This window comes from Pteropus alecto, unplaced genomic scaffold (genome assembly GCF_000325575.1).
Source record: "Pteropus alecto unplaced genomic scaffold, ASM32557v1 scaffold98, whole genome shotgun sequence".
Taxonomy (NCBI): Eukaryota; Metazoa; Chordata; class Mammalia; order Chiroptera; family Pteropodidae; genus Pteropus; species Pteropus alecto.
In genome coordinates, this window is record NW_006443570.1 from 19,102,758 (window position 1) to 19,115,771 (window position 13,014).

At 49.3% G+C, this 13,014-nt stretch overlaps 1 protein-coding gene across 5 annotated transcripts in view; it reads left to right on the plus strand.

The window, feature by feature from the left end:
* Positions 1 to 8,204, plus strand: part of KSR1 (kinase suppressor of ras 1) — a 157,425-nt gene extending 149,221 nt beyond the window's left edge. For 3 of the 5 annotated variants that reach the window (XM_025041574.1, XM_025041575.1, XM_015599294.2), the window contains 2 exons: positions 113 to 246; positions 4,963 to 8,204. In XM_025041574.1, coding sequence (XP_024897342.1) covers positions 113 to 246; positions 4,963 to 5,041 — 213 coding nt within the window. In that variant the 3' untranslated portion in view covers positions 5,042 to 8,204. Of the gene's footprint in view, positions 1 to 112; positions 251 to 4,962 lie in introns of those variants that run through there. The other 2 variants (XM_025041576.1, XM_015599296.1) reach the window with 1 other exon arrangement.
* The last annotated feature ends 4,810 nt before the right edge of the window (positions 8,205 to 13,014 follow it).

A 13,014-nucleotide genomic window follows, 5' to 3' on the forward strand; every position in this document is an offset into this window, starting at 1 on the left:
CCAACTGAGGGTTACTTGAGAGCATTGAAGGGATCCTGTGCAGAGGGACCCAGCTGTACCCTCCTCCCTCTCTGCCAGCTGTCATAGCCACTAATGCCAGCTCTGCTCACAGGAGATCCTATCTGCCTGCTGGGCTTTTGACCTGCAGGAGAGGCCCAGCATCACCCTGCTGATGGACATGCTGGAGAAACTGCCCAAGCTGAACCGGCGGCTCTCCCACCCTGGGCATTTCTGGAAATCTGCTGAGTAAGTACCCCCTTGGTGAACCAAACCTGCCAGCCAGGCCTTGGCAGCCTCACCCAGAGTCTTAGAGGGTACCATTTGCCCTGTGTGCCCAAGACTTTGCTGAAAACCCCAAGCAGATTGGCCAGAGGCGACTCATCCCCTCACCTAAATGATAGCCGGACCTCATTCACCATGTTTAGTTTGCAGACTCTTTTTGACAGAAGAGCACCTCTAGTTCTGCTCTATGAAAACCTCTACATCCCTGTTATCAGCGCGGTGCTGACACTGTACCCAGGCTGGGCCCAGCCCAGGAGCTTCTGCCTAGGGCAGGGCCAGCGGGGCCAGTTGGAGGTCAGAGCAACATGGGTGTGGAACATCAACAAAACCAGCAGAGTGGCTATTGTTTAAAATGTTGAGACTCAAGACAGAACTTTCTATTCTTGAAATGAGCCACCCGTTATGGGGACCACATGGGTAGGGTTTATGTGGAACTTCGATGCTGGCCGCCCATCTCTGCTTCTGTTTAATCACAGTCCTTTGTACCTCTTGGTGCAAGGGTGATCTCCACCAGGCAGGAGACCACTGTCATCTCCTCAGTTCTATCTCATTCCCTTTTTCCTTTGTCCCTGTGACCCACTCTGCCAGGACACTTACAGACCTCTGCCCTGTCACAAACCCACTGTGAGAATGTGGGAAAGTCCTTCCTTGTTGCAGGCCTCAGTTTCCAGAGCTTTAAGAAGTGGGGGTTGGGCTAGAATGGGGATACGCAAACTTGTAAAGGGCCACTTGGGAAGTATTTCAGCCTTTGCGGGCTAAGAGGAAATGTCAAGTTACAGCTCCTGTCCCAGGATTTGCGATGCGCCCAGCAGCAGTGCAGAGTGGTGACACCACCATATACGGCCTCTGTCCCGGAAACTCAGCTCTGCTGTTTGGCGCAGGAACAGGCTGGCTGTGCTCCAATCAAACTTTATTTATGGATGCTGAAATGTGAATTTCATGTAATTCTTACATGTCATAAAATACTTTTCGATTGTTTTCTCCCTAACCATTTAAAAAGGTAGAAACCATTCTTAGTTTGTGCATGGTATAGAAACAGGTGGTGGGCCATATGTGGCTGGACCCCTGGATGAGATGAATGGTTTTAAACTGTTTTTAAGGCACAAGGCACTTTCTAAAAGTGAGATCTCATGCAGTCTCAATATATAAACAGGTAAAGTGGAACTGCTCTTGATGTATGGTGCAAGACCCTATCCACCCTGACACCCAACATCGTCCCTGAGGCACCAGTCACTGTGTGTGTGGCAGGGGGGACCTGCAGTCACATCGCTGAGCTCCCAGAGCTGCACCTGGGTCTCACACCTGCTGCCCAGGTGTGTGATGGCAGCAACTCTCCTCTTATTCTAGAAAGGGCCAGATAGTAAATATTTTAGTTTCGTGGGTCTTAATGGTCTCTGTCACATGTTCTTTGTTTTTGTTTTGTTATTTATTTAACAACTCTTTAAAATAGCCAAAACTATTTTGTGGTCAGATTTGGCTTACGTATCGTTTGCCAGACCTTGTCTTGAAAACAAACCAAACCAGCTTCAAGCTTCAAGTGAAGGTATGTCCAGAATGGGTCTTCTTACCAGAGGACACAAGTAGGAGAACATGAAAAAATACGGTAAACGTTGCTGATTAGGCCAGTGTCAGAGACGGTCTAGAAGATTGACAAATTTGTGGTTAGGGATTACTTTATTTTATAATGCAATATTAGATTCAATGTTTCGTTCTTAAGATGGGTCAGAGTCCAATAGGGGGTAACAGAATGTTGCCATTAGAGGTGTGAGTTTTACCCAGCTCTTGCTGAGTACCTGCTACACACCTGGGGAGACAGAAGGCCAAGACCAGGCTTCAGCCAGCAGGGGGTTTACAGCCTAATTGGGGATAAAGACAAGCAGACACACACTATAAGTCAATGCAGCAACATTCTCATCACCTCTGTATTCCCAGCTACCACAGTCCCGGGAACATAGCAGTTGCTCAATAAACATTTGATGGGTGAGGCAATAATTACAACATACTGAGTTCTGAGAAAAAGCACAGCCTCTGGGAACACAGGCGGGGTCCTCTCTGCCCACCCAGGGAGCTTAAAGGGGGATCTCCAGAAAGGGGTTATTAGAGCTAGTTTTTGAATGGGAGCTGTCCCAGCAGAGACCAGGAGCCTGGGGTTCCCCTAGAATTGCAAGTTCAAGGATCTGGTTTGTCAGATCTTGGGTAACTCATTTACAGTCTGGTCCCTGGTTTTATCATCTACAGAAGAGAAGGCTGTGCTAGGTAGGTGCTGGCATTCAGGAAATCATTCCAGGTTCCCTAAAGATCATATACAGGTGGGAAACTGAGTTACAGATGCGGGTTGTTTCTGGCCCAAAACGATCAATTTTAGCCTCTTAAAAGGAAGAACGCCCGCATACCTGAATGAGTCTATGTCAAAGCTTCCTGTTCACGATTTTTACTTCTACACACTCAGCCTCTAATTCTCATTTTCTCTTTTCTTTTTCATTGGTCTTGTTGCTTTTTTATTTTGCTGGGGGGTGGCTGATACGCTGGCCTATCCTGTCTTCTCCCCCTCTCCCCGCCATCCTGGTTCCTGCGGCTCCTCTTCCACCTTTCCGCGACCACACGGGGTGCCGACTCCATCACCTGCTGCACTGTGCTCTTCCCACACCTGGCGAAATGGTTGCGGGGCGCTCCCAGTCGCTGGCGGAGCCGCTACTACGGGAAAGGACGCTACGGTCACTCTGACTTTAAGAACTCCTGTCCAGTTCTGGAGGAATAGTGTGTCTTCTGTTATTTCTCTTAGTCTCTGCCCGTTTGCAGTCACCCCTCTGCGTACCCTGCTTCCTGCTCTGTCTCTGCATCCCGCTGCCCCATCTTTGCATGTGTTTTCCTCATAAACCAGTTGATGTTTTTGCAGCTGAAATGCTCACCAGCAAGGGCCCTGTAGGTCTGTATTTTTCTTGCTGGGCTGAGAGAAGACCCACAGCAGGTGGCAGGGCCTCTGCTCACATTCTGTGGCAGACGATGGCTTGTCAGGTGGGAAAGAACTGGAATCATCGTCCAAGTCCCTACGGTGCCTTCTGGCCAGAGCTTAAAGAAAGAACTGCAGTGAGCAGAAATTGTGAACTCCAGGAAGTCAGTTTTGACATTCAAGGATTATAGGGCAGTGGGCCTGTCGGCCCTGGGGAGCCCAGGGAAGGTTCTTTGTGCCAGGCTCTCTTCCTTCCAGGCTCGCTCTGCTGCTGAGCCTGGAATAGAACTGGGCCACCCCTTTCTTTCTCTTCAGGGAAGGAGGGTCCCCTGCCCCCTAACCTGGCCAGGCCTACGCCACTCCCTCCACCCCTGTGGGGCTCGGTTCTTACACTACTCTCCCCTTTTCTCTTTCCTCCCGTAGGTTGTAGGCCTGGCTGTTCGCATGTGCCCGGGGCTTTCTCCCTCCTAATCGTCACACCGCAACGGGACTTCTGCTCAAACGCAAACTGAAATGCTGGCACTAACCCCGGGGAAACCATCTCTGCTGCTCCAATCTTCTCTCCTGAGACTTCTTTTGCTTTGTTTTTAAAACTGGCCCCTCCCTCTCCACGGCCTGTGCGTGCCTGAGTAACTGATCTCCATGGAGGATCCCCTAACAAATCCCCTCCGGAGCCACCTACGTGGATGCGACTTCTTTCTCTCTAGCTCTTCTTCTGTGGGGTGGTACCATTTTTGTTTGGGTGGGCCTCTCTCCCTACTAACAGCTCAGTGAAATCTATTCCCCACCCCCACCCTGCCAACCAAAGTACAGGAGGAGGGGTTTTGCTAAGCCGTTAACCTTCAGGAATAATCTTGTCCCATAAGAAGTGAGATGATTTCAGAACTGCCCAGGGCCATACCCTCTGGAGGGGTGTGGTAGACACCCAAAGTCCTGTTGCCGTGAGACACCAATTTGGAAGGACCATGCACTCAGGGGCGCACTCAGGGGCACACTCAGGAATGTCATCCTGAAGCAAAAGGTGGGGGCCTGTCTCCAAATAATTTCACTGATGAAAACAAAGCTTCTGCCCCTCCCCCCACAACTTACTCTCTTTACATCTGCCCAGGGCAGACAGGAAGTACCAGGCCCTGAGTCAGCATTCATCAAGAGTGTGACCGACAGGGCACACACAGTCACTGCATTGGTTACCAAATGCAGATTCCTTGGTCCCCCAAGACCTGAATTCAGATCTCTGGAGGCTGGCCCTAAGAACCTACATTTCAGCCTGCTTTCCAGATAACCCTGATGCACCCCAGTATTTGAGGACCATTTCTAAAAGCTTGTGATGTCACTGTCAGTACAGGGGCACAGGTTTCTCTTCTCCCAATTCTACCTGGAGCAAGAGCTTTCCTGGGCTGTAAATGAGAAAGCAGTTCAGATGAGCCCAGGGTAGTTATGGGGCATGCTGAGTGCTGGGGATTCCCAAATGAACAAGTCCCACTGCCCTCCAGGAGGAGGGTGTGGCCAAGGTTTAGTGGCTGCTGCTGCCACCCCTGCCCCAACTCCCCCAGGCCAGGTATGACCAGGAGCAGCTCTGCCAAGGCCTTTGGCTATGTAATCATTCTCACTTCTTGGTGGGCTGGGTCCTCTGCTGAGCTTCTGAAACTGGCCCACTCCTAAGCTAATGTCACCCTAATTCTGACCAAGACCAACGGGTCTATAACCTTTGTTTTTGTTCCTCTTTGCAGCATTAACAGCAGCAAAGTGGTACCCCGGTTTGAAAGGTTTGGCTTGGGCGTCCTGGAGTCCAGTAATCCAAAGATGTAGCCAGCTGTGCAGTTTTCCACCAATTTCTTTTTTTTCTTAAATGCGTTTCTAAAATAGCCAAACAACCACCACAACAAAAAGCAACACTCTTCAAAACGTCAGCCACCTTCATAAGTCCTGCAAACCAGAAGCGTGAGTCCTCAATTCAGACTGCTCGTCCACAAAAAATACGTGGGTCCTGGAGATGGAGCCATACCTGCTATTTCTTAAAATGACATTACCAACAACCAAAACTGTCCTGACAGGCAGCAAATGTTTACATGTATGTTCTGCGGAGTGAACTCAAGGTTTTACAATAAGTAATAATAAAAACGAGCTGTGCAGTGGAGAGCTGGCACCATCGGCTGGGATGGTGGAAGTGGCCATCCCCTCTGGAGCCCTTGTAGGCAGTGAGTCCACGCTGGGCCAGAAGGAAGAAAAGCATGGAGATTGTGACTGTTCTCATGGTAGGACAGGGGGCTGCAAGGTTTGACCTAGCCTGTGTTTTGGCCCTAAACCCTATCAGCGAGAATCTCCCTCTGTACGAGTCTCCCCTTGTCCTATCAAAAGGCCACTATCCCTTCCTCCTTTTGCAAAGGAAACTCTGGCTAGGAACCCAGCTGGGTTATGAGGGTCGGCAGTTCCCAGAGAGCTTGAATTCACCTCTGACCCCTGTAATCCAGCCCTTATAAAATCCAAATTAACATATGGACTAATCCAGTGGTTGCTAGCCAGGGTTTCCACTTACTGTAGAGATGTTTTTTTTCATGAAGCCCCCAAGGAGGCACCAAGGAGATGGGTGCAGGGCCTTGGCTTTTTAGACACATCCCAATCCTGACTGACATTTGACCCCAGAGCTAAGGCCCAGCCCAGCAGCTGTGTATATACCAAGAAGGCTTGATCCACAAGAACAAGGACGGTCAGTAGAGGGAGTAGCAGTAATGGGTCCCTGAGCTCACCCTCCCAACCACAAGGCGACCTGACCGGCCCCTTAGAAATCCATCATCAGTCATCCTAAAGTTCCAGAACTGCCCACCATTCCTCTACCCCAGTCCTATTGAAACCCCTCAGCCCAGTCCTGGCTTCTTCACTGTCCATGTTCAGAGCTAAGATGGGAGGCACGTACCCCTCCTTTCATTTAGAGCCACCTAGCAAGCCCCCCCAATCCTCAGAGCCTTCTCAAGCGCCAAGTCAGGACTTTTACTTGTGTCCATTTGAATCAGAAGGAGGGGCTAGATTTGGGAAGGTCCATGATGTGAGAGCATCCTGCCTGTCTTCATTGGAAGCTGTTGCCCAGAAAAAAGTTCCAAATGGCAAAGAAGCCCTTCAGGGGACATTGTCATTAGGCTCCAAAACCAGAAATGACCAAAGGCGATGAGAGTGGTGATGTGGTTGGATTCAGACCCAGAACCTATGTCCATGCTCTGAGCCGAGATGGGGAGGCATGCGGTCCTTCCGCCCCTTTCATAGACCCACCTAGCAAAGCTCCCAATATTCAGAGCCCTCCCCAAAGTCTGGCCAAAACACCGTATGAAATGAGCCACTGCTTAGAAGCTGTGGGCTGCCTTCCCCTCTCCAGGCCAGGCACCCGATGACCGACTCTTGCATGGGGAGCACACTGTGAGACATCACAAGGTACCTGGGCTGCCCACTGCCCGTCAGCACCCCTGTCCATCGGCAATCCAGACATAAGCACCTTACCCTTTCCTGGTCAGGGTACGGGGAGGAAGTCAGGAGCTGGAAACCAGTTGGATTCAGCTCCATGTAGTCTCTTCTCCTCTGTGGGACTGTTCATTTCTCCCCATCGTGCCTTTGGCCACCCCTGTCAACCATCTAATGAGATAACTTCCACCCAAAGCCACAAGGTGTGTGACTGCCTCTTCTGGCTAAGGCAGCTCCTCCCCACAGGTCTTCACCTTCCCAGGGGCTACAGTTTGTGCCTCTCAAGCCTCAGCCTTTCCCCTCTGAATCCATGGTCATGCTGGTGAGCCCAAGGATTGGACGGCAGCTAAGCAAGTCAGGCTCAACTCCTCCCCAGTGCTGACTCTCAGCCCACAGAAAGTCAGTCTGGGTTTTGTTTTTTCTCATGTGTCACACTCATGGGTCAGTTCAGGAAGCTTTCATTGAGCATTTACTGCGTTTTGTGGAAGTGCCGGGGGCCTGGCAATGGGAGTGGCCACCGTCCCTGCCCCTCAGGAACTGACATCTGCCAGGAACCCCAAGCATAGAGCTGAGGGACATCCTCTTCCGCTCCAAGGCCCTGAGCAGCCTCTCTGCCCTCGGCCTGAGCCTCTGCTCTGCCTATCGTGTAAGAGAAATGCCTGAGAAAATCCCCCATGTGGTCCCCTTCTTCCTCTATTTAAGTGACTGTGAATGAGGTTAGGAAGATGTGCTTGCCCTTCTGTGTGCTTTCCCCGTCTACCTTGGGCATACATAAAGGACAGCAGATACTGTGAATTCAGCCCTCACGGCCAACTGTGAAGGGGATAGAGAAGCTGGGAGAGCCTCCTCGGCAAGAGCTCTGGAGGCTGCGGAGATCCCCACTGGGGTCTGAGAGTGGAGCCCAAGCTTTGGTTCTTCAGGACTCCCCCACCCCAGTTCCCCGCCTCACCTCCAAAACTCTAGGGCCTTTAGCCACCAGAGTCACAGCCATTGGGTCTCCATCAAACTTGAGGTCTCGAATCCCAGTGAGTTCCCGGTTAGTCATGAGCGGCGTGCAGCAGAGTTAACCTCTCCATGTCACCAAATCAAAGATGTGTGCAGGGCCTTGGAATCCCTCTGCCTTCTCATGGCATTCTTTCCAGTGATCACAGAGGGGAGTGCCACGCCCTGTAAGCTCTGCTCTGTATTGATTTGGGAGCTGGTGGAGGCATAAATGTGAAGCTGGATAGGGAGCTTATGCAATTCTGCAATGTTAGCCAGGATTTCATCAGTGTATGCAAACCCAGCATCTCCTGTGGCCACAAGGCACGCACTTGCTTTTTTGAATGTGATGTAAAATTTGTACAGTAAGTTTTTATATTTTCTATCAACTGCATTTGTCTTCCAGAAATGCTATTAATTTAAATTAAAATGGTTAGTATTAATAAACGTGCTGTATCACTTTTTGCCACTGGCAAGAACACACCCTCTGTGCCAGGCCAAGCCTGGGTGTCTGGAGTTTGAATAAAATTGTACCAAGGTGTCCAGGGCTTGTGTCTGCTTGGGTCAGTCCAGATGAATGTCGGGGACCACTCAGATGGGTGGCGTGGGAGAACAGGAATGGAGGGATCAGGGTGTTTGGACCCCCTCTGGGAGCACTTTCCAGAGAAAGAGAAGTTATGCCTGGACCTCGAAGGCAGATATTTCTAAACAGATGGTGTAATGGAGAAGGGATAGTATCAAAGGCCCCTGGTGCACAGAGGAAGATCATCCAGCTCCCAACAGTAATAGCCTGTGAGCAGCCCCAGACCTGGTTAGTGTCTCCTCAGTTGGGGGTGCATTTGCCTTGCAGAAGCCTTGGAGGTGTGGGGAGGTGGGGGTGGGGAGAGGGAATGGTCATTTATCCAAATCTTATTTCTTGGAGCCTCTCTTTGCCAGTTACATAGAGAGAGGTACTCTGAAGGTTGAGGTAAGCAGAACAGATGGAGACAAGGAACCAACATTTGTGGGACCCCCTATTCTATGCCAGGAAGGTGCTCCCTACACATCTTCTCACCTTCATCCAACCCTCACAACAGCACCATGAGGTAGGGGGTGTTTCAGTGGAGGAAACGCACGGAGAGGGTACAGCTGGAAAGTGGCTAAGTCCAAGTCCAGGACTTGGACTCCAGAACCTCCCTCTCATCAGACACTGGGGAACTTATGTCAGACATTTAAAAGATGGTGCTAAGTGCTGGAACACAGATAAAAAAGGCTGTGCCCTTGCAGCCATGAGCCAGTGAATAGCCTGAGGAAGGAGTCCCTCAGTCTGCCGGGCCATCTTCAAGGAGGAGGTGGCCTTGGGGCTGACTCGAAGTGTGAGTAATATGCCTGGTGTCAATAAGCAAGAGCGGGGCATTCCACCCTGCAGGAACATCATATGCAAAGGCTCAGAGGTCTGAGAACACACAATGTGACTGGGAAATCAGGAGTTATTTCAGCTGTTGTAAAATTAAACCTGGGGTGTAAAATGAATCTGGAGAGGATATTGTAGGTGCCAAGCCACTGGGTTTAAGCTTTAACATGGCGGCCCTAGGGAACCATTGAAAATTGTTGAGCAGAAGAGGGCCATAATAAGATTTATATTTTAGCTATAGAGGATGGATTGGGGTGGGGCTGAAGTAGAGGCAAGAGGGATAGTGAACAGCTTTGATTGGATGTAAGGGAGGAGTGAGCATCCAGGATAATTCCCCAAATGCCTGCCTTTGTGGATGATGAAGTCATTCACTGAAAAGGTAAGACAATGGATGAAGAGTGGTGGAGGGTTCATACCTGGGGAGCATCCGGGTGAGATCTGTGGGGGCAGAGGGATGCCGGGAAAGGAGCCTAGGAGACAGGGCTGGACAGGTAAACTTGACAATTAGCAAATATTGACAAATATTCAAAGCCATAGGAGTTCATGAGATTAATGACCACCTCCCAACCTCCGCCATCACTGGAGCCTGGGTTTCATTGCCTTGAGTGGTATCTTTTCCTAGAGCAAAGGGGAAAGGGACATATTTTTTTACACTTATCACTGACATCACTCATTGATATGCGTCTCACTGGCAGAGACTGCTAGCTCTTGCCAAAGTCTATGTGTCTTCTCTTCCAGCTTCTGTCCTTGAAAATAAGTAGACCCATTTCCCAGCCTTCCTTGCAGCTGAGTGAGAACATGGGATTGAGTCTTACCCAGTGGAAAGTGAGTGCCTGGCCCATGGAAACCTCTCACAAGCACATTACCCTCCAAGGGCAACTCAGGAAGCCACATGTTGAAGATGATAGCATCTCATCAGTCCAGGTGTCTGAATGACAGTGGAGGAGGCCGCCCTGACAACCTGTCATACATACCTGCCCAGGACTGGTATACGAGCAAGAAAAAAACTACTGGGTTTGAGCCACACTACATTTTTGGGTCTATTGCAATTGGTCCACACTAAAAGTATATTATTTGGTAATTGTAAATAGCAAAGAAGTACTGAGACAATTCCAAACATTGTGCTAATCATGAGGCAAATACCTATTTTAACCCTCCTAATAACTAGGTGGTAGGTGCTATTCTTAACGAGTTCTATAGCTGAAGGGACAGGCCCAGAGAGGCTGTATCATCTGCCCAAGGTCACACAGCCAGTAAGTGGCAGAGACAGGATTCAAAACCAGACTTGCCAGCCTCTAATATCTAAAATCTTTTTAAAAATTTCTACTTTAGTAGATGTTTTTATGTTAGAAAAGTCATTCGGGCCCATTGAAATGTGAAACATTATTGAAATGACAGAAAAAAATGTTAACCTTCACTCTCTGCTACCCTTCTACACACAGACACGCAGACACACACACACACACACACATACTAACCTTCTACACACAGACACGCAGACACACAGACACACACACATACACACATGCACACGCGCGCACACACACACACACAGCGCGCACACACACACTTTCCTTGTTCTAATCCCTGCCCTGACACAAGCAGTGTTAAATTTAGAGACTGTTCTTCCTCATCTCTCTCTGCTGCATATCAACACAGTTTGTGGTTTGTAGTGGTTTTATCAAATCACTGCATCACATATATGACATATATCATATGATACGTCATATTATATATCATGTTTTTCCTACCCCTGGGGCTGGGCAGACTTTGTCCTATTTAATTCCTGCTTCCCCCTGCCCACATTGCTGGAACCTGGGTTTCATTGTCTTGAGCAATGTCTCTTCCTGGAGCAAAGAGGAAAGAGACACCTTTTTTACACCTATCAAAAGTGCGAAGACGACAAGCTAGACTAAGATGCCCGCGCATTTTATCCAGCCCACTTATGCTCATTACTTACCTGGCCCCTGTAGGCAAGTGAGATATTCAAAATATTGATACTCACCAGCTGGAATGGATACAAGTGGAAAATGGTGCAAACTGGCAGAGTATCAGCCCTTTTCTGGAGGCCAGTGGTTCTCCAAGTGGGATCTCGGGGCCAGTAGCATGACATCCTTTGCAAAATTGTTAAAAATAGAATTTCTCAGGCCCCACCCCAGCCATATAGCATCAGAAACTTCCGGGGTAGGGCCCAGGAACGGAGTAGGGCTGGGAAGTGCTAAGACCCTGCCTCTCTTATGCTACACTGTGAACACAAACGGGAGAGAGATGTAATCCAGTGATTACCAACTGGCGTAGGAGGGAGGATGCATACTGGTTCTCCAGGCAGTACTGAGGACTGTGTGGGGGGAGAATTATGAAAGTTGGGGTAGGAGGAACAACAGAGGAGAGGTGAGCGTAGCTGGGGGCTGAGCAGGCAGAGGCTACAGGATAAACAGCAAAGGGCAGGGTGAATTCTACCCAGGGGGCCCAGTCTAAGGTCCCAGTCTAAGGCCTGGTCCCCAGTGAAGACAACATCTTAAGCAGAGAGACAGAGAGGATGCTGGGAAGTACAACAGGATGGCATAGAACCAGAATGTGGGCTCCAAAAGTTTTCACTCTGTAAAAAGGATGCAAAAGACTTCAGTTATCAGTTTATCTTTTGAATGTGTTAGAGGTTTCCACCTGCCAGATTTAGAATACCACACAGGGAAGGAGGTGTCTTATGTGAGTGTGTCTGCCTCATATCACTTTCCAAGTAGGAGGTGAAATTTGGCCAGTGAAGCCATCATCAATACCCAGGCAGGCTGAGAAAAAACTGACCATGAGGAACAGACACGCAGACAAGAGACCATGTACCCTCCCCCAACAGAACTAGATGGTTCAGCTATGAAGGTCAAGTGTGGGTCTGTGCTCACATGCCAGGATTACCTGCATGGCAGAGGCTAGTGAGTTTTTAAGCACTGACTGACAGATTCCCTTCAAGGAGTGTTAGCTGTAGAAATAAATGAGCAATGATGGGAACTAGGAAATTTAATAATTGACTTCGGAAATGCAAATTGGGCTTTATTGATTCCACTTTCACTGGACACATGTCTCCACTTGGATGAATGATTGATTTGGCAAGTTTAACTTGGATTGTTGCAGGAAGTGACACCCGATGGAGGAATTCAGACCCTCGGACAACTTTGTTTAGAGGAAGGAGGATTTATTAGGCTGGTGGAGCGTGTGGGGTTAACAACTCCATGCACGAGCTTGCTTATTTGGATTTATTATGGCTTATATACTTTTGCATTGTCTATGCAAGGGGCACGTGATTCCTTTGTCTGAGGTTTTACATGTCCCTCCTTACTCAGAGTGGGGAGGAGGAGCTTCCAGTGGGAGGGCTGCAGGGGAGGAATTTCTAGACCCCTGGTCTTACAGGTCGTTTGTCTTGTAGAGTCTGAGACCTTGGTGTTATCAGCACTATTATTGGATTTTTGAACCCGGAGACAGGACTCCTAGCTTACAGAGAGGGAGCAGCACTCATCGATGTCGCGCAGCAGCGGGTTCCTTATCCAAAGGCTGAGCTCTAACTGTAACATAACAAACAGTTCCCCGCAGTTTTGACTTTCATACACAGCTACAGAGATAGGGAAGGGGCTGGAGAATCCTTGAGGTGGGGGATGCAGCTGTGGAAAATATGTTAACTGAAGAGCATAGGGCAGAATGGGGGAAGAGAGAGCAGTTTTAACCGGCCTTGGGGTGCATGATGGATTACAGCAGAACCCTTCTGAGATAGGATGACCTCAGTGTCTTTGCAGGCAGACCCAGAAACCCCTTAACTAATTTTCCTGCCTAACTCTTCTAAGAGTCATGAACTCCCTTATTATCTGTATGGATGTTGAGGGACAGGAGGTCTCTTCTTCCGTATCTGCTTCTTGCTGAGAAGGGTCATAGTCCCTGCCTACTGGCATTTCATGGAGATCTTTCCCTTTCT